This window comes from Anolis carolinensis, chromosome 3 (genome assembly GCF_035594765.1).
Source record: "Anolis carolinensis isolate JA03-04 chromosome 3, rAnoCar3.1.pri, whole genome shotgun sequence".
Taxonomy (NCBI): Eukaryota; Metazoa; Chordata; class Lepidosauria; order Squamata; family Dactyloidae; genus Anolis; species Anolis carolinensis.
The window spans coordinates 253,135,103-253,160,078 of record NC_085843.1 but is presented as its reverse complement, the minus strand read 5'-3'; the positions used below and the strand labels follow the sequence as shown (position 1 = coordinate 253,160,078).

The 24,976-nt window shown below is 36.2% G+C and overlaps 1 protein-coding gene across 3 annotated transcripts in view; it reads left to right on the top strand.

The window, feature by feature from the left end:
• Nucleotides 1-24,976, top strand: part of trip12 (thyroid hormone receptor interactor 12) — a 105,137-nt gene that overhangs the window by 55,839 nt on the left and 24,322 nt on the right. For 2 of the 3 annotated variants that reach the window (XM_008106225.3, XM_062976616.1), the window contains 20 exons: nucleotides 766-858; nucleotides 1,016-1,177; nucleotides 1,508-1,576; nucleotides 1,662-1,827; nucleotides 4,565-4,682; nucleotides 5,159-5,315; nucleotides 5,641-5,794; nucleotides 6,762-6,990; nucleotides 8,034-8,152; nucleotides 9,127-9,334; nucleotides 10,467-10,567; nucleotides 14,631-14,805; nucleotides 15,742-15,883; nucleotides 16,718-16,909; nucleotides 17,494-17,645; nucleotides 19,940-20,112; nucleotides 21,150-21,223; nucleotides 21,312-21,511; nucleotides 21,988-22,115; nucleotides 22,284-22,435. In XM_008106225.3, the coding sequence (XP_008104432.1) occupies nucleotides 766-858; nucleotides 1,016-1,177; nucleotides 1,508-1,576; nucleotides 1,662-1,827; nucleotides 4,565-4,682; nucleotides 5,159-5,315; nucleotides 5,641-5,794; nucleotides 6,762-6,990; nucleotides 8,034-8,152; nucleotides 9,127-9,334; nucleotides 10,467-10,567; nucleotides 14,631-14,805; nucleotides 15,742-15,883; nucleotides 16,718-16,909; nucleotides 17,494-17,645; nucleotides 19,940-20,112; nucleotides 21,150-21,223; nucleotides 21,312-21,511; nucleotides 21,988-22,115; nucleotides 22,284-22,435 (2,964 nt within the window). The remainder of the gene's footprint in view (nucleotides 1-765; nucleotides 859-1,015; nucleotides 1,178-1,507; nucleotides 1,577-1,661; nucleotides 1,828-4,564; nucleotides 4,683-5,158; nucleotides 5,316-5,640; nucleotides 5,795-6,761; nucleotides 6,991-8,033; nucleotides 8,153-9,126; nucleotides 9,335-10,466; nucleotides 10,568-14,630; nucleotides 14,806-15,741; nucleotides 15,884-16,717; nucleotides 16,910-17,493; nucleotides 17,646-19,939; nucleotides 20,113-21,149; nucleotides 21,224-21,311; nucleotides 21,512-21,987; nucleotides 22,116-22,283; nucleotides 22,436-24,976) is intronic. The other variant, XM_062976617.1, reaches the window with a different exon arrangement.

Genomic DNA, 24,976 nt, shown 5'->3' with positions numbered 1-24,976 from the left:
CAGCAATCATTTTTCTTTTTATGATGAAGTAAGGAAATGGAATAAATTCTGTTAATATGTGTTTATTTATTTATTTACAATATTTATATTCCGCCCTTCTCACCCTGAAGGGGACTCAGGGTGGATTACAATGAACACATATATGGCAAACATTCAATGCCAACAAACAACATACCTTAGACAGACTCAGAGGCATTTTTAACATTTTTCCAGCTTCACGATTCCGGCCACAGGGGGAGCTGTTGCTTCACCGTCCAGAAGTGGCTGTACTTCCTCATTCCTTTCCTCGTGTTTTGCTGGCAGTTTTTTATGGTGTTGTAAATTAGCCTCCCGCATAAAGCGTCCCTAAATTTCCCTAATTGACAGATGCAGCTGTCTTTCGGGGCTGCATAGGTCAACAGCAAGCCGGGGCTATTAATGGGCTATTAATGGTCAGAGGCTTAACCCGACCCGGGCTTCGAACTCATGACCTCTCAGTCAGTAGTGATTTATAGCAGCTGGTTACTAGCCAGCTGCGCCACAGCCCAGCCCCAACTATCTGTTGTGTAAAACAGATAGTTGGAAAGAAATCTCCTCAAATAATCAACAAAACTACAGCATTTGTGGCAAATCATATTGAAGTATGGATATTTAGAAGTGGTAGAAGCTATTAAGCTATTAAACTAAAACTTGAAGACTGAGCATTTTGAAATCATTTACGCTTTAGATAGTTTTTAATCTAGTTTCTTGTTACTCTGAAAACTAATTAAATCACTTTTGTTCCAGCTGCAAGTTATTCAATGTATTGATGTGGCAGAGCAGGCACTGACTGCTTTGGAGATGTTATCACGTAGACATAGTAAAGCTATTCTACAGGCAGTAAGTATCCACATTAAAGAATACCATTTTATATCTTGATAATTACTAGACACCCCCCACCCTGAGCAGTTACACCCAGAAACCTGTGCATGTTACTGGTGATATAAAACTCCTTTTGGTTGAACTGTTTGATATGTTTTCTTTTCTTCTATTATAGGGAGGCTTGGCAGACTGTCTGCTGTATCTGGAATTTTTCAGCATAAATGCCCAGAGGAATGCACTGGCGATTGCCGCCAACTGTTGCCAGAGCATCACTCCTGACGAGTTTCACTTTGTTGCAGATTCTCTACCATTGCTTACACAAAGATTAACCCACCAGGTCAGCAGCTATTGGGGATAAATCTAAACTTTTTGTTCTGTTAAGTTTTATAGTGAACTCCATGTGCAATGAAGGTTTTCTACTATCCCTTATTAAAAATGAAACCCACTAGAGGCAATGATATTTAATATCACTTTTTATTTTAAGCTCAAATGAAGTACAGATTGCCCTAGTTTCCAGGGCGATGATTGTGGACTGGGTCTCAAAGGTGGGATAGATGCTTTTGCTTGTTAACAGTGCAATTCCAGGATTGAAATTTTTGATGTGCCTGATTTGACAAATCCGATATATTGAAACTTTAATATTTGTATAAAATATTGTATTTAATAGGACAAAAAGTCAGTAGAAAGCACTTGCCTCTGTTTTGCACGTCTAGTGGACAACTTCCAACACGAAGAGGTAATGCCTATTTTCTTTCTTTAACACAATATTTAAAAGATTTTGATCAGGTGATTGTTAAAACTCTTTATTTCTTTCTTTAAAGAATCTGCTTCAACAGGTTGCCTCCAAGGATTTGCTCACAAATATTCAACAGCTCCTTGTAGTGACTCCTCCAATTCTGAGCTCAGGGATGTTCATCATGGTGGTGCGCATGTTTTCCCTAATGTGCTCCAACTGTCCTACATTAGCAGTTCAACTCATGAAGCAAAGTAAGTTTGTGTGGATGCGCATATGATACTTTCCCCTTTTAATTCTGTTTACAGTTGCTATAATCTGTCACAGGGATGGGGAAATTATGGTTGTGGACTGCAGGAGGCCTCTTCCCAATATGCTTTTGAACCCGTCCCCCCCCCCCCCCCCCCCCCCCGCCAAGTGGGAGGCAAGAAGTTTCAAAAGGTTTTTACAGTTTTTAATTATAACTTTATTTACTTATCTGCCTTTTCATCATAATCACTGAAGATAATACTCCCTTTGGTTGACTATCTAAATAAAGATGTCATTTTACATCTGTGTATTATGACGCATGTACTTTAATATTACACAAGGAAAATATTTTGGGTGATGATACAGTGTACACTTGTTTTCTTCAGCTCCGTAGACATGAACATGAACTAATCCATTCAAGTTACCAGAAAAGAGATGCCATCCAAACATTAGGAAGAATCCTTTTACTCTAAGAATTGGAAAGTAGAATAGGGTGCCTCAGAGTAATGGAATCTCCACTTTGTAGATATTTAGATTAGATGGACATCCTTCAGGAGTACTTTAGTTTTGTATTCTAGAATCACAGAAGCTAAATCATCATCATCATCTTTATTTGTATCTTGCTCCCTCTCCCAAAAGGTACTTGGAGCGTCTTACAACAAAAATACAATATACATAGTAATAACAACAACCAAAACAAAACTAGATAGCCTTTTGGGACTGCTTCCAAATGTTTGGTTGTGGGGGGGGAGAGAACTGTTTTGACTTTATTCCACACCCGAGCTGTTTTATGTCCAAGCAGGTTTTTTTCAAACAGTGAGAAACGGAAGTTGACTTCTGGGCTATATCCTATTAAAAGATGGCCTAGGTTTTTTTTTTCAAGGCAGGGGGAGGGATTGGTTTAAGACAAAAAAATTTAAAAGTATATATTGCCCTACATAGCTTCCATATTCCTCCTCAGTCCACCATAGCTGCCCACATATGATTTATAGGTGTGTCAAGACATTTGCAAAAAGTTAATAAAGCTATTGTAGCATGTATTTATAAACTGCTGTATGGGGTCATTGGGGATAACATAACTTAATTACCTTTTGGGGCAGGGGGTAGGTACTTGTGCACAAAACTGTAAATTTCACAGTGGGATTTGCGAGAAAAATAAAGCATCCTATAATGCAAAGATAATAAATAAGACAAATATACAGAGGCAACGTAAAATAATAGAAGAAAATAAAAAAGCTTAGTCTTATTACCAGTTACAGACTTCATAATCAAATGGAAAAGTGAGAATGTATAGCTCGTTTGGGAGATGTGTGGGCATTATGTAGGCCTCCCACTTTTTTTGTGTGGCTGCAGGTGAATATACCTTGTGGAAGTGCTCAGCTTGTTTCTAAAGCAATTTCTAATATTTTGTTGTGGTCAGAAAATTAAAATTGAGTAATTGTAACAGAGTATGGCATCCATAGATTTAGGAGGAGGCCAGTGTGGTTTTTACTTTGGATATATATATATATAGAAAACAATTGTACTATTGTTATTCAAATGAGGCTTGTCTGGTAATTCTATCAAATCACACGCCATATTGGGCTATGTGAAATTCTGCTTAACATTTCTAGAGGATTTGAGTGGGTAGATTGTAGAAAACTTAGTGGTCGCTTTCAGAAGCATCTATTGAGAAACTGCCTTTATCTAATTTCTATGAAAATGCTTTGGTTTACAAGTTTAAAAAATCAGAAGAAAAGGGAGCAAAGGAAAACAAGCAAAACAGAAAATATACATAATATTCTTCTGAGCTACATTAACATAAGCTGTACATTATGTACATTAACATAAGATGACTATAAATAAAAAAAATAAAACTTCAGTATATAATGTGTAGAATATTTAACTCTGTGTAGCTGAAACAATAATATATTCTGACTATTCCACACTGGTGGATGTTTTCCAAATTTGAAATATGAATCTTTTAAGGCAATACTATCCAAAAACTTGGTTTGTGGACTGATGCTGGACGCCATAAGCAATCATCTGATGGTTGTTGGAAAGTTTTCAGGAAATAGTGAAACAGTTGTCACTAAAGGTGCAAATATGGATACCAGTCTCTGGCACATTAAAAAAAATGGTTCTCACATTGGATGGCCTCAGCAGAACTGAGAGAAAAGCAGTGTATAAATAAATTGTATATGCCTACAAATCTCAAACATTTTCTCAAATAAAAATATTCTGTAATACATACAGACCATTGGACATGTCCAAAACATATTCCATAATTAAGCATTATATGTATTATGCAATCTGCATTTAAATGGACACAACCAATGTTTAAAATTACTTTTGTTAGTTTTTCCTGTTGCTCTAATAATTGCTTCCTGAAAGAAATAGGAACAAAAGTAGCTCATAAAATTTGTTGGAAAGCAGTGATTTGACATTGGAAGCAATAATCTGTTTATTTTGTTGTAAATCAAAACAGTTGACAAAATTGTTGAGAAACCAATTCTGTAGGAAGACAAATTGTTTCTGTTTCTTTCAACTGGAATATTTTCTTACATTCCGAGGAGCATTATGAGTACACTCTTCTTGCTTCCAGTTACTGTTGATGTAGACATTTAAATCTGATACCCCTAAAAAGCACTTTTCTTGAAACCACCCTGTTCCGAGATACATTATTAAGAACAGTTAGTACAGAAAAAAGTTGTGACAGAGTAAAATTGTGGTTTTTTACTTTTTCTTTTTTATTACATAAAGATATTGCAGAAACTCTTCACTTCCTTCTTTGTGGAGCTTCAAATGGAAGTTGTCAAGAGCAAATAGACCTTGTTCCAAGAAGTCCTCAAGAACTGTATGAACTTACTTCACTTATCTGGTATGTTTCCTGCAACCTTCCCTTTCAGAATTCACCTGGGATTTTAGTTCATAGTACAGTAGAGTCTTGCTTATCCAACTTTCACTTATCCGAAGTTCTGTATCATCCAACACAGTCTGCCTTTAAGTAGTCAATGTTTTTGTAGTCAATGTTTTCAATACATTGCAATGTTTTGGTGCTAAATTCATAAATACAGTAATTACTACATAACGTTGCTGTGTATTGAAATGCTTTTTCTGTTGATTTTCTGAAAAACATCATGTTTTGGTGCTTAATTTGTAAAATGATAATGTAATTTGGCATTTAATAGACTTTTCCTTAATCCCTCCTTATTATCCAACATTTTTGCTTATCCAATGTTCTGCCAGCTTGTTTATGTTCAATAAGCAAGACTCTACATTGAAATGAGGTCATTGATGGATTTTGCAAATGGACAAAAGCACTGTTAGTAAAATGTTCATTTTCCCCCCTTTCAGTGAATTGATGCCATGCCTCCCTAAAGAAGGAATTTTTGCTGTTGACACTATGCTAAAGAAAGGAAACACACAAAACACAGACGGTGCAATATGGCAATGGCGAGATGATAGAGGTCTCTGGCATCCCTATAACAGAATTGATAGCCGGATAATTGAGGTATTAATTCCAGGATATTCCTTAAATATCTCCATATTACACAGGGTTTATATATTACTTAACAGCCACTTTCATAAATGTGTAGCCTTCTTAAGAAGTACCAATAAATGTAACAGCCGAGTGAAAGCCTCTCTTTTGGATAAAAATTAATAGATAAATTCTTGTTGGATTATTTTTAAAAGTGGTCTCTTTTCTTTCTTACCCAAATAATAGTCATTGGTATCTTCATTTATGTAAGCTTAAACATTCATTGCAGTGTAGAAAGGAGGAGAATATACTAAATCATTCCATAATTTCTATCCAAATTCTGTGTATTCGTCTGTAGGCAGCTCATCAAGTTGGTGAAGATGAAATAAGTCTGTCTACGCTGGGGCGTGTTTATACAATTGACTTTAATTCTATGCAGCAGATCAATGAGGATACTGGAACAGCACGTGCCATTCAAAGAAAACCTAATCCTTTAGCCAATACCAACACTAGTAAGTACATTTTTAAAGATCTAGTTTTCTTTGTTGTCGCTGAGATGCCCTTTCTGTGTAAATTTTGTAATTTCAGGTATCTTGTTTTTAGAAGAAAGATCAAATTTTGGGCTATATGTCTTTTCATTTGTTGTGTTGACACATTACTGAAGAACTGAATCACACTGGGGGTCATGCAAAGCAAATCTCTGGATTTTTTTTTTTTGCCAGTATGCCCCTAGCTCTAGCAAATGTAGAAGGCTGACTATATTTCTTTCTCCTTTTACTTTTGCTGCTCTTTTGTCACTTGTACTTGTCCTCTGCTCTTCACTAGCAGTTTGCTGAGTGCTTTCTAACCTTATATTTTGGCACTACAGTATCTCTTGTTTTATTTTGGACTCTTCCCATCTTAGGAATTTCAAGGTAGGTTTTAAAAGTGGTTTACTATTGCCTAATCTCTACAGTAAAAAGCTTTGGTACCACTGCCATTGTCTCTGAAAAGTCCTCTGTTGGCATCATCCCCACGTTACTGCTTCTCCCCAGTAGCTTCTTGGCACAATTAGCCTGCCTTCTCAGCAAAAGCATTTCTGATATTGGAGACCCTACCACCAGCACATCTGCCGTTAGCATAGGCTATTGTCTCACAGGGGCACACAATCCCATTACTGTACAAAGGTGCTATTGGTAGGAATATTATAGTAGCTTCTCATATAGAGGCTTAGTTTGAAAAAAATAGAATAAATTTGTAACCATTTCAGTTTATAACAAAGTCCTTTTTCCTGTCTGCTAAAGTGATATTTTGAATCCAGTGTTCTACATACTTGACTTACTTAACAGTTTCTATAAATGTTGCTACTAGACAGTTTATGTTGTTACGTCCTTTAGTTTCTTTAGCAAACTACCTTGAGGACTGCACATGAAGAAGTCAGTGTAGAAAAATTCACTTGAAATGTTGTTGATGTTCTTCTGTGAACCTGTTTTGCTATAGGTGGACAACCAGAATCGAAGAAGGATGATGCTCGAGCACAGTTAATGAAGGAAGACCCAGAACTGGCTAAATCTTTCATTAAAACCTTATTTGGTGTTCTCTATGAAGTATACAGTTCTTCAGCTGGACCCGCTGTCAGACACAAGTGCCTTAGAGCAATTCTTAGGATAATTTATTTTGCTGATGCAGAACTTCTGAAGGATGTGCTGAAAAATCATGCAGTATCAAGGTAACTGTTAATACACATTTCTATATAAAACATGCTCTGAATGACACTCTGAAGGGATTATTATCTTAATTTGGACTTTCAGTTTGATTAAAGTTAGGGTGTGAAAGATGCCACGTAAGAGATTAGGTTTTCAACAATATAGGTACAGTAGAGTCTCACTTATCCAACACTCGCTTATCCAACATTCTGGATTATCCAACGCATTTTTGTAGTCAATGTTTTCAATACATCGTGATATTTTGGTGCCAAATTCGTAAATACAGTAATTACTACATAGCATTACTCCGTATTGAACTACTTTTTCTGTCAAATTTGTTGTATAACATGATGTTTTGGTGCTTAATTTGTAAAATCATAACCTAATTTGATGTTTAATAGGCTTTTCTTTATTGCCTCCTTATTATCCAACATATCCGCTTATCCAACATTCTGCCGGCCCGTTTATGTTGGATAAGTGAGACTCTACTGTATTACCTTTCTTAAAATATTCAAATGTAGATAAAACACACAACTACCATGTTCTTTTTATGAATATTTATTCATTACCTAAATCTATTTTATATATGGAAGTAGAAGCCTGATTTTTATACTAACGAAACCTAATTCACCCATTGAGAGATAGTTCTCAAATTGACTCTTAGAAGACATGGAGGTTGCTGTGGACTCTAGAAAAAAACCCCAAAGACTGAAAAAGGTATCAAATACCAAAGCATCTTGGAGGCAGCCTACGTTCCCATCTTTCAAGTGGCTACTCTGATAGTAGCTCACAATCTTACTTTAGAGAAACATGGAACTGGGCAAAAAAAGGCCTCCTAGGTTAGATTGCAGGCTTGTTTTTGTATGTTTTTTTTGGTCATTGTGCAGCAGAAAATTCAGGATGGCACCATGTCATGTGATGAAATAGCCTTGACATAAATACTTTTTACCCATTTTTCTACAGTATGTCCCCTTCTGAAGATGTTCTTAATTGTATATACACACCATATATAGACACACCTTTAATTTTGCTAGTTTGTCAAAAAAGCTATATTTTTCTGTTGCAGTCATATTGCCTCCATGTTGTCAAGTCAAGACCTTAAGATAGTTGTTGGTGCCCTTCAAATGGCTGAAATCTTAATGCAAAAGTTACCTGATATTTTTAGTGTTTACTTCAGGAGAGAAGGTAATGTTTTTTAAAAAATTGATTCTGGTTCTTGACATGATAGATCTCTGAGACCTTGTCTTTTGAAATGTTATGGGGATGGGATGTACAGTGAAATAACGGTATTAGATACAAAACCTGTGAAAACTAGTTTTTGCATGATGTGATTTTTCAATTTATAAGCCTTTACATTTCCATTCAATATTTGTTGTGTTTACAAGTATTCATGCTTCATGATTCTAAAGCATGGGTGGAGAACAACATAAATCCTAGGAATTGCATATGCCTAGCCAGATCTCAGAGGGCTATACCGTCTACCCTACTGAAATATATATATATATTACATAAAATTCCTCTCTAGGAGGTGTTTGTATAACTTCTTGATGTATTATAATTATTATTACTGATTTTGTTATGATCATCATCATTCTGGGTTGATTTATATGCAGAAGAAGCCTTTTCCCAAAACAGGAAATGCCTTTTGTAACTGGACGTATCTATCCAAAATCTAAAACTAAGATTTTATTCCTGTCTTATATGAAACTTTCCTGTACCTCTTTTAAGATTGATTTGTCCATCAAAAAGAACTCTTAATTCCACCAAAACCACCTTTCTTTTTGGTCTGCTTTGCTCCAGTTTTCTGTTTACTAAAAGCTCAACAGTTTATATCCTATGGGTTTATATGCTAGAAGAACAACCATTCTAGAGCAGACTAAAAGCTGATCTAGTCCACATTTTACTTACACAGTGACCAACATTTGCTTAGGGATTGTGTACTAAATAGTCTTTACAAGTTATGATGAGCTAGATCTAGTCCTGTTTATATTAGTATCATGATTTCCCTGTCAGCCCTGATGCCTAAGTAGTTGTTGTAAAGAGTATGTCAGCCTTCTGGAATAGATTGTGCATAGAGGGCTGTGGAGAGAAGAAAGGCACATCATTAGATTTTAAACCCCCTCCCCTCTTTCTGGTTTTCTTTCTTCCTTTTTTCCCAGGTGTGATGCATCAGGTGAAAAATCTGGCTGAATCAGAAACTTTGCTGACAAGTCCCCCAAAAGCATGCACTAATGGCTCAGGAACGCTGGGTGCTACAACAACAGTAAGCACTGGAACAGCCACTGCTGCTAGCAATGCAGCATCAGATTTAGGCTCTCCAAGTTTACAGCACAGCAGGGAAGACTCTCTGGATTTGAGTCCTCAGGGGTAAGTATGCTCGTATTGGTCTCAGAAACAAATGTTGATTTGCCTGTTACAAATTGTGATCCAACACTGGGATGTATTTTTAATAGCACAGTGGTGGCATTTTTAAAAAGAATTAACTAAATGTTTAACTGAGAATATAAGGCCTTCCTTTTTCATTGTGGCTTTCCTCATGTGAAAAGTATTGAGTTTAGCAAGGAGAGCCTCTTCAGTTCATTGAAGCTCTTCATGTGAGCCAGAACCCTGGAAAATCAGGATTCAAAATCTCATGCATAGTCTCCATGTGTACCCCCTTAGTTGCATGGCTCATTAATCCTTTTATAAAATACTTGAATAGGGTTCACATATGTACTCAATTTTTAAAAATACATTTTTGATCAAATGGTTAACATGCAGGAGTACTACTTAGTGTTGTGTGTAGTGTTTGAGATTTTCTTCCAAATATAAATGAGTTCTGTTGTCAATTTCCTCTGTACAGAATAAAAACTACAGATAGTAATTAATTGGTCAATGAGTTTGAATTTGGCAATCTGATCTGCGTTAACAATTTTTGTCACAGATTGTAGTGGCTAGATAGCAGCTTTTGCAAACTCTATGAAAGGATAAATTGTGAACTGTCAGCCTAACATTGGAAATCAATCTTTTAAACAAGTAAAATAATTTTGCTTTTAGGAACCAATAAATCAAAACAAAATGCAATGTAATTTCTATTACTGATTTTATTATTTTTGAAAAAAATTGCTAATACAGTCTCAAATAATAATTTTGAGTCAATTTGTCAATTGGACACCTTGGAAAATAATTACTCTGACCTAGTTAAACTTTTATTTAAGTTGTTGCTTAAATCATTATACTACATAGACTTAAGACCAATTATTAGTTTCAATAAACCAATGAATCAGTGAAAACTATGTAAGCATTGGCTTACCAAGTTACTAATGTTTTAATACTCTTACCCAAGTTGGAACATGACAGTTGAATTTAAGCTATCAAAATACATGATCACAATCAAGTTAGTAGCACACTGAAAAATCTTAAAATCCAGATTTCTTTAAAAGCAATACTGAGAATTTGATGAAATAAATCACAGAAATGATCAGGTTTATATAAGGTGTATTTTTTCTTAATTTAATAGTCGATTAAGTGATGTTCTGAAGAGAAAAAGATTGCCAAAACGTGGACCCAGACGGCCAAAGTATTCACCTCCCAGAGATGATGACAAAGTAGACAATCAAGGTAAGCTTTTTTTTAAATGCACAATGAGCATGTCAATAAAACAAATATTTGCCAAGAAGAGCAAAGGTACATAAAAGGTACATAAATAATAAATTATTATTGCAATTTTACTTTTATTTGTATAAATATTATTTTGTGTTTAAGTGGTAATTTGAAGAGATGTAATTTGTCTATGAGGAGCCTCGGTGGCGAAGTGCGCTAAAGCATTGAGACCGAATCCCTGGGAGCGGCGTGAGCAGCTGCTGTTAGCTCCAGCTCCTGCCAACCTAGCAGTTTGAAAACATGCCAATGTGAGTAGATCAATAGGTACCGCTCTGGCGGGAAGGTAACGGTGCTCCATGCAGTCATGCCGGCCACATGACCTTGGAGGAGTCTACGGACAACGCCGGCTCTTTGGCTTAGAAATGGAGATGAGCACCAACCCCCAGAGTCAGACATGACTGGACTTAACGTCAGGGGAAACCTTTACCTTTACTTATTTGTCTATATCCATAATTTGTGCCATCTAAAATAGACACATTGAAGTAACTGGAACTTTGGAAGTCAGTATTGTCATGAATTCCATTAATTCAACACTGTTTGAACTAACAAATGTGCTTAGGCCACAGTTTCTGAATATTTAATAAATTAGAATAATAAAGAAATATTGGCTTCCCATTTACATGAGAAGAGCAAATTGAATTTCTGGCAATTTCTGGCTTATTGTGACACATGTCATTGGTTCCGATTTTGTTCTTCCCTGCTATCATGAACACTAAAATCTGGGACTGGGTTGCTTAGTGTGTTGTACATACTCATTTCTGTATTCCTGATCCCAAACAAGCCAGGAGTTATAAGAAGAAATAAATCCTAGCTTGTAGGTCTGTCTTGTAAAAGAATCACAGGGTAAGCTTTCTGTTTTAGAAAATTAACACAGGCTTGAAACCTCCACCCCTGTATCTTGTAGTAGATTTAAGATTCTTTGTTTTACATGTTGGGTCTGAATCTATCTGGACTTCCTGGGAATTGCTGTGCTGGTCATAAGTGTTCTGAAAGTTAGCCTTGTCCAATAATCAGATCAAAATCAGCCTTTCTCTGAAGTAGTTTTAAGCTTTGATCTATAAGCACCCAGATTACGAACAAAATAGTGTCTGTAGGTTTGTTCTTAAGTTGAATTTATTTGTAAGTCAGAACAGGCACATTTTTTAAGTGTAACTCCAGCCTGTAGCTTTGGATTGCATAGACAAGGTTTACACCCCTGTGGTATTTGTTTTGCTGTCTTTGCTCCTGTTCAGAAGATTTCACCTCAGTTTCTATCCCTGTGATGACTGGATTTGGAAAAAAATGGCTTTTTGTAGAAACAAGGCTTGGTGATAAATCTTCAGTGGAGATACCTTTCCCCCCCGCGATAACTCTTTCAGGAATGAATTTCCCTTCTGAGGGGTAGATTTATCTCACTTCCTGTTGTCTCACCCCAGTTCTTAACTATGAGTCATTTGTAAGTCTGATGTTTTGTAACTCAGGGCCTGCCTGTATAAGGAAATTTACAGAAAATGTTTCAGCTTTTATAGTAAGTTTTTTCCCCCTAATAACACAAATAGCACAGTTAATACACAGTCTTCTGTGGCACAGCTTACATAGGCCTTGAATCACTGTGGACACAATTTTACACTTCTGTTTGGATGATATATCAAAGCATCACACTCCCTCTCTTATTATTGGCTAATACGCATTTGGCTGAATATTAAGTAGCAAGCTTCATAAACAAAGTCATTCATACAATTTGAATGACTTTGGATTATCTATAATACTTAGCAGTAGAATTGGACTAGCTGCCTGGGAGCAAACACTTGTGCTTTGCTGTTCAGAAAGCTTTTGTTTTATATCCTCTTCAGCTTTTGTTTAGCCTCTCCTCCCCCTGTTCTCTTATCAAGGGCGATAATTACTATTGTATCTATTTCAACCAGTATGCATTAGTTTTTTCACTCTCCCAGATACTGGTGTCTCCTTTTCTTGTGTACATGTGCAAAGGTGTTTTGCTGGCATTAAGCCTGTAACCTTGTACTCTCATGACTGTTATTATATTAAGCCAGCTATTGCCCCTCTTATCTTTGTTTAGACTTAGGCTGCATGCCTTCTTGGAGCAAACATGCATTTATTTTCATAACATGCTGCTCTACAATACATCACTATGTCTCCAAAACTTAAATATGCACATAAAAGTCTTAAAAACAGCATGGCCTTTTATAAAACATGCTAAGGAAAGAAAATCTTCCCCTTCCCTGATTTATTTAACTGCAAAATTTTGCAAATTGTGAATATATAGGCTTTGTGGACCAGCATGCTCTTTGCAATATGTTAGGTTATTTTAGAATGCCAATTTAGCATTCTATGTTTTATTGTACCCCGAAAGTTTTAGATAAGAGGATGAGATATAAATGTGTGAATATAAAGAGACTAAATGTGCTAAAGGCACCAGGTGCCATTTGACCTTGGAAGGTAAGCAGAGTCAGCTCTGGTTAGTAAATATCAGATGCTGCAGGTTGAATTTCAGGGAAAGAACTGGTAAAAACACACCTGAGTATTTCTTGCCTAAGAAACTCCAAAAAAAATTCATAGGATTGGTATAAAACAGGCAACTTGAAGGCGGCATGTACCTGCACACATGTATGTATGTTAATATGAATATAGAGAAATAAAGATAGGATTAAATATTTTAAAGAAATTGAGCTGGGGTCCTGTATTGTACACATACCAATTAGCTGTTGCTGTATCTTGAAATGTGCATGGTAGCTTTAAGATTGTTAATAACGCACACAGTCTAAAGCAGTGTTTCTCAAACTCTGCTCCTCCAGGTCAGGGGTCCTCAAACTAACATGCGGCCCATCGAAACCATTTTTCCAGCCCCTGCAGCAGCAGCTCCCTCCTCCTCCACCGAGGAAGGAGCATGCGGTGCAAGGGAGGAGGGAGAGGTGTATGCCTTTCCCACCTCCTCCATTCGCTTGGTGCGTGCCATCCAAAGCCTTGCTTGTTTATAATGATATTTTAATTATTATTTAATTAATTATTAATTATTAAGGGGTTTTTGCTAGTCCTTTTGGTGCACAAAGGCAGAAGGGGATTGGACTAAATGGCCCAATGGGGCCTCTTCCAACCTCTTTATTATTATTATTATTATTATTATTATTGACAGAAGGACACAGTATAACACAGCAAAGGAGATATATATGCTGGATTTTGTATCACAAAATCACAAGTCGAACACTTCCCAAGCATTTAGGACTGTGTGATTTATTATTATTATTATTATTATTATTATTATTAACAACATTGAGGCTGGGTGGCCATCTGTCATGGGTGCTTTGCTTGTGCTTTTGGAGCACAAAGGTAGAAGGGGGTTGGACTAAGTGTCCCAAGGAGTCTCTTCCAACCCTCTTTTATTATTATTATTATTATTATTATTATTATTATTATTATTATTATTAACATTGAGGCTGTATTTGTTCCTGTTTTTTTTTTTTTTTTACTTCAAAATAAGATATGTGCAGTGTGCATGGGAATTTGTTCATAGTTTTTTAAGAAACTATAGTCCGGCCCTCCAACGGTCTGAGGGACCGTGAACTGGCCCCCTGTTTAAAAAGTTTGGGGACCCCTGCTCCAGGTGTTTTGAACTTCAGCTCCCAAAAATCCCAGCCAGCTTTACAGCCGTTAGGAATTGTGGGAGCTGAAGTCCAAAACATCTGGAGGAGCAGAGTTTGAGAAGCACTGCAGTTTAAAGGATCCCAATGTTTTTTAATCACTTTGAAGATCCATCATATGCTATGGCTATTATTCTGCAAATGTGAGCTGTATTTGTTTACAACGGATCCCTTTGTAAAGGTGTGAATGCCATGCATCTAAACAATTTCGAAATATGAATTGCAATTGTTTTAAAAAAACTGAATAGTAAATCTTGAGAAAAGGGGGAAGGAAGAAAAGTGTTTTGCATTTTAATTTGAACCACCTTAATAAGAGAGAGAATTGAAAAATAACATTCATCGACAATCAGGTATTCTTATACTGTTCTCTACCCTTTTTCCAAAAGCTAAAAGCCCTACAGCTACTCAGTCTCCTAAATCTTCTTTCTTGGCAAGTTTGAATCCTAAAACCTGGGGAAGATTAAGCACACAGTCCAATAGCAACAACATTGAACCAGCACGTACTGCCGGTGTGAGTGGCTTGGCAAGAGCTGCCTCAAAAGACACAATATCCAACAACAGGTATGATCAAATAGAAATTTGACGATACTGGACTAAATTCTACAAAGCTTAAATTTCACATATATTTTGACATAATTTTTTTCATAACATAAACTTGTAGGTTTCTTGATAAAGTTAGAGAATAAAGAATTTCTTGTTAGTACAGTATATGCTATGTAATATGTTCGATTAACTGCAAAGCCATCAAGTTTTAGGATGGTATTCCCATCGTTTACCTAGCCAACTACTGCTGCTGGAAGTCCACTAAGAGATAGTTGTCCAACATGTGTTTAAAAGCCTCCAATAAAGGAAAGTCCAGCACCTTCTGAACTAGTGCATTCTACTGTTAAAGATCTCTTGCAATCAGAAAACTATTTTTGATATGTAGTCAGAGTCTCTTTTTTTTGCTAGGCTCTGCCACTCAGAGCAGCAGAAAACAAACTTGCTCCAACATTTGCATTCCCTCCAACGTTTGAGAATGTCTGCCATATCATTTCTTAATCTTGCTAGGCTGTACATACCCAAATCTTACAGCCATTTCTCATTGGTTTCCAGATCCTTTATTATATTCTCTCCTCCATTTAGACATGTTCCAGCTTCTCAATATCCTTTTTAACTTGTAGATAATAAGAAATTCCAGACATATGTGTGAAAAGCGGAGGAAAAGCTTTTCAAATCACAGTAAAATTAGAAAGTGATGATGTGAGGGAGAAGAAAATATTTTTGTTACTTTAGTGAAGATAGTAAAAAGCTATGTAAGGAAGCTGATTGATCTAAAATGGGATTGTTGTAACTATTGTGAGAAGGGAATCAGTAACTTCTCATGTTTCACTATCTCTGAGGTGTCATGAATCTTGTTTATTTAGTACAAATATGTAATCAAGTGTTTTATAAGCCAATTGTACATACATAAGGATGTTGAATGTTTAATGTATTAATTGTGTTAATTTCTTGTAGAGAGAAAATTAAGGGTTGGATCAAAGAGCAAGCCCACAAATTTGTAGAGCGTTATTTTAGCTCTGAGAACATGGATGGAAGTAACCCTGCACTAAATGTGTTACAGAGACTTTGCGCTGCAACTGAACAACTCAACCTTCAGGTTACAGTATAGTTTGATTATTATAAGTAGATTCCTAAGCATCAAGGGGATTCTTTTTAGAATGGATCATTTTAAAATAGTGACTTCACTGGAATCATGAAAGGTTAAAAAATCCCTGAATCCTAAGTATATCCATTACATATCTTTCCACCAACATTTATTATAGTTTAATGAAATACATGAAAACATAAGAAAATGAAGCTTTTGAACAACAGTAGTTGCCGTAATGTTTAACACTTTTAAATGACCATGCTTATTTATATAAAGTTTGTGTTCATTCACACATTTATCCAGTCTTTTATAGCCGGCCCTTTGTTTTAGGCAGTAACCAGAGCAGCTTACAGTGTATTTAACAACTATTCATTCATTCAGTTTCCTGCTTCAAATACAATGGGAAAATGTGGCTTAAACTAAGCAGAAATGTTAAAGGTGGTATGAAAGAGGAGCAGAACAGGGAGAACATGAGCAAGGTGTTTGCTTTTTGGTTTAAAAAACATAATTAGATCTGAACCAACTCAAAAGAAAAATGTTACTTAAACAAGTTATCCATTCAACTCTCTCTTAGGTGGTTTTATGAGAGATATCCTGCATGAATTTATTAGGTATTCTGTTTGCATGAATTGTACTATGTGAATATACTGTCATAAATTCACTTTATTAATGACTTTGAATGGTGTTTCTAAATGGGATCTTTTGTTCAAGTTTGGTTATGTTGTGTAAAATTTAATTTATTTAACCTTGATTTTTTGCTTATATGTTTATGTATTTAGTTTTAATTTTGTATCACTGATTCTTCTATATGTGTAATAATTTTTGGATTACTGTTTATTTCAGGTGGATGGTGGAGTTGAGTGCCTTCTAGAAATCCGTAGTATAGTCTCTGAGTCTGATGTCTCGTCATTTGAGATCCAACATAGTGGATTCATGAAACAACTGCTGCTTTACTTGACGTCTAATAGTGAAAAAGATGCTGTGAGCAGGGATGTTAGATTGAAAAGATTCCTTCATGTGTTTTTCTCTTCTCCTGTAAGTATTTATAGTTCCAGTTCTGTAGGTATAATCTCATTCTGGCTCTTTCACTTTATCTTCTGATATCTTTATTTACAGTGCCAAGCATCTAGGGAGGTTTTCACTTTTTCCCCAGAAAAAGTTTATTGGCAACTTACTGGAACATACTTTGAAGATAAATATCACATAGTGAAAAACTGGCTGTCATAGTGGTTTTATTGTTTATAAACATGGGTGAAATTTAAACAGAAGTTTAAACAGAAGTATCATGTTTGCAAATGTTATTGTTGTCATCTGCTACGGTGCACTGCTCACCTTATGTTCTAGTGTGCATTCCCATGAGCATTTAGAACAACTTTCCCCCCTTTCTGGTGCCCTCCCAAGTATTTAGGATTACATCTTCATTCGTGTCTAGCTGGCACAACTAATGAATCTGATGATTTGGGACGATGAGAGTTGTAGTCCAGTGCATGGAAGGCATTAGATTGCACTAAGTGCAATTGGACCATTGTTGACTTGTGTGTTGGTTCATATGGTTCCTAAATGATCCCTTGGCAAAGCAATTTAATTTCTGAACAATGAAACACAATTTATGATTGCAGCTCCCCGGAGAAGAATCTCTTGGAAGATTAGAGCCATTAGAAAATGCACCTTTGTTGGCATTGGTCCACAAAATGAATAATTGTCTTAGTCAAATGGAGCAGTTCCCAGTTAAAGTCCATGACTTTCCAAGTGGAAATGGAACAGGAAGCAGGTAAGGATTAATGCTCAGGTAAAGCTGTACTTTTCTAGAATGTTCATAGTACGTTGAGTTTTTTGTAATGAACATAGCCCACCATACTTTCTAGTGTTTACTGTCTAGTGTACAGTTTACCATGGTCATAGCAGTGCAAAATGCTTATTGAAGTAACCTTTAACCTCTATTGAGGGTGCTGTAATGCCTTAAGTAGGTATTTCTAAGCTGATACAAACTGCATTCATAGATTTGCTTCAGCATTTGGTTGGCATGAACCTTTTAAATGATTTTCTCTGTAAGTTGTGCTTACTTAACACCTTACTAAAGATTTCCTAGTTTTCAGATGCTATTTGGGTGGCAATAACATCTGTAGAGTTCTGTACACAACATGGGGTTATATACTCCAGATGGGCCTCCCCTCAAGAGTGGGAAGAATTTAGCAAATTGAATATGACTTTGAGGTTACAATATTCTGAAGTGGTGGTATAGGACATTACATTCAACATAAAGAAGCTTCTTCTCTTTATTTAGCGTCTGACTGTCACTAATCTGGAACTCAAGTCATTTTACTAAAATTAAAACAGATAAAGCTAAAATTTTATATAATAAAAAGTGTAGTTTATGAACTATCAATAAAATTAAAAGCATTAAAAACAGACTATTAAAAAGGCCCATGGGTTGTAACAATCTCAAATGCTACTAAGCATCTTTATTTATGAAAGGAGATTTGGGATTTGGATCTAGGGGAAAGTTCAATATTTTCTTTAGGATAATCTTGGTTTCAAGAAATGTGGATGGTTAGGATACTTTAAATTAGCAATCCTGAAATCTCTTGCTATGCATCTGTTAAATGTTTTGTGACAATTGAAACTCAAATGTAATTGTTTTATAGAAAAATAGATTTTTTTAATATTCTGAAAGCAAGGTTAATAATATTTGTGTGTAAACTTGATTACAGATTAATCAATCCAAGAAACCAGTAAATATGGATGATAATACTGATATACAACATCACTGTATCTGGTTTTTCCCAATTGGTCCCTAGATAGAATTCTAGGGCAAAAGTTATACCTCAATCATTCCTTGGCTAGTGTGATACCATAGACTTGAACAGATCTTTGAAAAATTGAATTCAGGAAAATGTATTCTGAAAAGTAGCTCATTTAAGCTTTGGATGCGAAGTCAATTTATAAAATTACCACTCTGACTAGTCTGTCCACCAACTCCTTATTCAGAAAATCCATACGATAGGACTGCTGGTCTGGAGTAATTTTTGTAATATTATTACGCATAATTCAGCCAGTGCCCATTCTTTTCAAATTATCTTTTAGAGCAAGACATACTTTCAGTGGTTGCTTTCTCCATATATGTTTTATTCTCTCAGTTGATCTATGTAAATATATACAGAGTATGAGAGAAATACATAAAGATCCCCATTTGCTTAAATATCAGAATAAAACTTCAGAATAAGAGTCTCTAAAAACCTTGTCATAGTGTTTCTGATTCTCAGTTCAGACTGCCACATATTTCTCTAAAGGTGTATATTTATTCTTTGCTAATTAAAGCAAGTTTTGTTCTTGATGTTTAATATGGAAAAATGTTTGTTGTGGGGAGGTAGTAATATTTGTCATGGAATGCACTGTGATTCTTTTGGTTGTCTTAGAATGAAAAAAATGTACAGTATGAATTATTGAGAAATGCTAGATTTAAAATTAATTGTGGGTATTTTAACAATAACTTGTTAAAATGTTTGATCCTGTATTCTTCGGCTGTTTCTGTATATCTGTGAGGCAATGTAAAACTGTTGCTTTCACACTATAGTAATGGGATCCATATAATTATCATTATGTCAGGAATAGAATCCTTCTATAACATCAACAAACTAAGTGTAATCTTTTAAGATAGAAGATTACTATATTATACAACAAATGATCACATATACCTAAAGCAATTGTCCAACATAGTTTTCCATTGTTTCATTAACACTTTTTAATGCATTTCTCTTCAGCTTTACTTGAAAATAAGGCCCATTGTGTTCAGTGTAGTTTATCCCAGGTAGATATGTATTGGATTTCAATCTTGGTCATGTAAACTGACCAGAGCAGCAACAAATGTAATTCAATTTGACATATTCTCAATCTGTGACATTACAAGGGGGCTCTGAATCATAACGCTAAACTAAAATGCATGCAGTCTTTAGTGTGTAAAGCTAATGCTAAAGACAAAGTCTATTTCAGTTACTGCAATGTTTTGATTATATACAGCTGAAAATAGAATAACTGTAGCAACGTTTTTTCATAAATTATCTTGAGTTTTTCTCTTAACAGAGGATCCCAAGCTTTAAAATTTTTCAACACGCATCAGTTAAAATGCCAGTTGCAAAGACACCCAGACTGTGCTAATGTGAAACAGTGGAAAGGTGGACCTGTGAAGATAGATCCCTTGGCGTTGGTACAAGCCATTGAACGATATCTTGTAGTTAGAGGTACATTTTTCTTTTAATGTGGGTTGGTAGCTTTGTAGGTGTATTATTATTTTATGTGTGTGAGTCCTGCTGTATACCTTCTAAATTTTATGAAGCGCTTCATTGGAAGCTTTTTGTATTCAGTATAAATTTATATTACAGTAGAGTCTCGCTTATTCAACCATCACTCATCCAACATTCTGTATTATCCAATGCAGTCTGCCTCCTGCCCAGATCCACAGTTGTTTCTCCAGGCAGCAACGCGCAGTGGGCTAACACACCCAACAACAATACAAGTGCAGCCACGCTTCCAGACAAGTGGCAGATTTGTTGTAAAACATGATGTTTTGGTACTTAATTTGTAAATCATAACATAATTTGACGTTTAATAGGCTTTTACTTAATCCCTCATTATTATCCAACATTTTCGCTTATCCAACATTCTGCCAGCCTATTTATATTGGATAAGCAAGACTACTGTATTTATAAATAAAACTTAATTGAATAAATTGCATAGAATTTCAGTGTATTGAATCTAGTTCTAAATATCTTATTCCCGTAGTTCCACATTCTAATACAGAACCATATGCTTATTGGTGGGAACTGAAAGTGATGTCTGCCCTGTCTCGTTCAGAAGTTGAATAGGTGTCCCCATATTTGCTTGCATAGAAACACCTGGTGTATGTTCCCAGCTAACAGTATGAGCAAATATCCTTTCTTGCTTAGTACAAGTAGATTTGCCATAGGAAGATGATCTTTCTAGGGTACTATGTATGGGTTAGTGTTTACTTATATTTTATGTATAAGTATATAGCTCAAATTCTTGGTCCTCTGTTTCCATGGTTTGCTATCAGTGTAAATTGCCATTGCTGATATTCTGTGTGCTCTGGGGTAAGGTGAGCTGGGGGCTAGCAAGCAGCAACAGCCATTGATGTCATTCTGTGAATTTGTTTGGATTGATTCAAATTGGGAATATGTTGACCCTATTCTACTACATTACCTAAAAATTATCACTCTTGTTTGGATATAATACTATATCACTCTGTTGTCTGTTTTAGGTTATGGCAGAGTCCGGGAAGATGATGAAGATAGTGATGATGATGGATCAGATGAGGAAATAGATGAATCTTTGGTAAGGTGCTGCTCAGAATTAATCTCTCTGCATTGAAACTGGAAAGGTTGCAATTAACTAACCTTTTGTCTCCTTCTCCTACGTGTAGGCCGCTCAGTTCTTAAATTCAGGGAATGTGAGACACAGACTTCAGTTCTACATTGGAGAACATCTCTTGCCATACAACATGACAGTTTACCAAGCAGTCAGACAGTTCAGTTTGCAAGCTGAAGAGGAGAGGGAGTCCACAGATGATGAAAGCAATCCATTAGGAAGGGCTGGCATTTGGACTAAAACTCATACTATTTGGTAAGTTAAAAAAAGCAGGGCAAGAATTGATGTTCATTTTAGTGATACAAAAATATATTGGGGTTTAAGCTCTATTGAACATAAGCCTCTCTTTAATTGCTGATGTGTAATTTTTAATTTCTGATTTACAGAGTAATTTGTTATCCTATAAAATTAGCTTTCTGAATGATTAAAAACTTAGAAATGAAAATGGTTTTGAAGGAATTATGGTAACAATTGCATGTGTTACTTTTGTGTATGAAAAGAAAATTGGTATTGTTAATCCTTATTCTCCACTAAGAGACTGAATAGTGGATGCATTCAGATACTTGGGTTAAGTAACTGTTTGGTGCTTACTGATTAACTCATAGAAAAAAGATGAGAAGACCATTCAAAGGCTTTCAGTATTTAGTATTCCTTCTGATTTATCACAAAGAAAAACTACTGCTAGATTCTACTTTCAGGTGAATTTAGTCACTGTAAAATTTTTCTTTCAGGTACAAGCCTGTACGGGAAGATGAAGATAGTAATAAAGACTGTGTTGGTGGTAAAAGAGGAAGAGCACAAACTGCTCCTACAAAAACATCCCCAAGAAATGCAAAAAAGCATGATGAACTGTGGCATGGTAAGTGTTTCATCTACTTGCAAGTGTGAAGCAAAAACTGCGTAATTCTTTTGAAAACTGTATTTTATTGCAATGTATTTAACATTCTACTATGAACTAGCATTTTGTAATATTTGTATAAAGTGAAACTACTCAAAAAATTTTCTGGTGAAATCTTTCTATTTTTAGATGGTATATGTCCCTCAGTCTCAAATCCTTTGGAAGTTTATCTTATATCTTCGCCACCTGAAAATATAACTTTTGAAGACCCTTCATTAGATGCCGTTATTCTTTTGAGAGTTTTACATGCTATAAGTCGTTACTGGTATTACCTCTATGATGTGAGTATATTTTTTACCTTTGCTTTGTGCGATAATCTTCTATTAGGTTTCCCTGGATCAAAACTTTCAACTGATAAAAGATGAAATGATGCAATTAAGTACATTTTACTTCACTGAAATTCAGTGTAAAATATAACTTCTAGTGTTTGGAACTATGCATCTTTATCATAAAGCTCAGTTACATTGTTTTTCTATAAATGTACTTTAATCACAAGCTGAGTTGCAAATAAAGAAATTCAGTTACTTTATACTTATAGAATATTGCATAACCTGTATTTTAAAATAATGTTCAATTAGAAGTTATTTGATTTACTACAATAAGCTGACATATCTCACTTGACTCTATTTTTTTAAAAATCCATTTATCATTTCATCAGATCATCCTTGGAAGTAATGAGTTTGTGATTGCATGTGTGCAATAAGCAAGATAATTACTGCAAAATAACAATAGTCTGTACTGTTTTACAAAATTAGTAACAGAAATATTCTAAAAACACATCAATGTAAGACTTCATTTAACTTTAAAAGGAGTAGACATAAAGTGTGTAAAAGCATACATTAAAATTACACACTAAAATGTAAGGACCATTTTCTTAACAGTACTATCTTAAGTGGATACACTTCTGCTTTCCACTCTTACTTACATACACCATTGAGTTGTATACAGGATGTGTTTTTCTTGGATGGAAGAGGCTCAGTGGACCTGTCTCTGCCTCATTTTATGTCTTAACGTCATGTTAAGAATGTAAGAGTCCTGTCGCATCAGAGTTAATGTACCATCAAGTTTAGCATCCTCTTTCAACAGTGGTTAACCAGATACTACTAGCAGCTCCGCATAGCAAGGATCACATCTTCTGAAATAATGTATCTTTCAGAAATTGGAATTCAGAGGCAAACTCCTGAATATAGACATTCTAATTAGCTATTATGACATATAGCTGATGACAACCTATAATCTATGAAAGGATTTTATTTGAACACTTAATATTTATCAATCTTTCATTGTAAGAGTTATAATGGCTTTCAATCCATGAAGCAAAAGGAGATGCACCTGTATTTCTTAGCTGCTTAACATCTAGTAGCTTCCTGTAGCCTTCACTCAGCCTCGAAGAGAATCTAGGCCTTTGGAGGCCACGCCGGACCGGGTGGCCTCCTCCAACCTCTTTTCGGCCTTGCAAAAACTAGGCCCGTGGAGGCCGCGCCGAACCGGGCGGCCACCTCCAGCCCTCTCTCCGACTCTTTAAAGAGAATCGGCCTCCGGGGACCGCTCCGGACTGGGCAGCCTCCCGCAGCTCATTCAGCACTGTGCCTTGGGGTTTTCGGGCCTACCTTGAGAGCTGTTGGAGCTGTTGGAGCTGTTTGAAGGCTGTGGAGGATCGCGGAGGAGAGGAGGAGGGAGGAAGAAGCCCGTCCGCCGTTCCAGCGGTCTTCCTCTGGCACTGGAGGTCGTGTTACGGGAGAAGACAACCTCATCAGCTCTGCTCTACTGCATCTACATCGAACCAGGAGGCCTCGAGATATCCTCAATTGGGTGGACCTGTATGAAGCAGCTTCTATAAGACCCTGAGTGTTTACAGCCTGCCTTTTTGTGTGTGTGTGTGTGTGTGTGTGTGTGTGTACGTGTTTGTGTGTGTGTGTTAACAGAGTTGGGAGTGAGAAAGTTTTTAACTTAATTCAGGGAAGTAGTATTGGTCGTGAGAGGTGGCAGGTTCTTAACCTGGTATTAATGTCATAGGAAGTGATCACATAGGATTGGAGAGCACCGTGAGTTCACTGTTTGGTAATTGATGGTTCTAGAATGTGAATTGATGGTTTGTGTATGTTGGTGGATGTACTGTTGAATGAAAGCTTGGACGGAACGAGGTGTTAATCTTGAAAGAGTAGAGTGGTATACTATAGGAAGGTTCTTTGAGAAGGTAACAGGAAATGAGTTGGAAGGAAACTTCAGGGAAGAATGAACTCGCAAACCTATGTGATCTGTTGGGAAAATCGTTCAGTACCGTTTTGCAACAGCTGGAAATACTGAACACGAAACTTGACCATCTCTTCAAAGGAATTTCCCTGATGGTGAAAAATCCTTCTCCTACGGACATTATAACAACTATACCAACCAGGCCCATTAACATGAATAAGGAATTAAGCACTCTGGAAGGCCGTGGAGGAATTAAGCTTAAGGAGGAGAAGGTAGTCGTCGGATCAGGCCTTGGAGTAACTAGAAAGGGGGGTGGGGCCTTATCTGGGGGAGTGAGCCTGGGGAGGATGGATAGGAAGGATACCAACAATGTCCTGCAGAAGCCGAATAATGAGCTGTCCTCTAAATTGGTCGAACAATCTTTGGATACTTCCTGCAATTCTCAACATCTTTTACGAACAAATAAGGTTGCAGTGGAAGTTTCAGACTCATTATTGAATAGAGGCAGGTGGACTTCTAAGCGAGCGGTCCAGATATCTCTCTCACAAATTTTATCCATAAGCTGGTCGGAAGTGAAGATCAAGACTATCGACTGGCTTTGTAGGGAGTACCAATCCTGGAACCGCTCC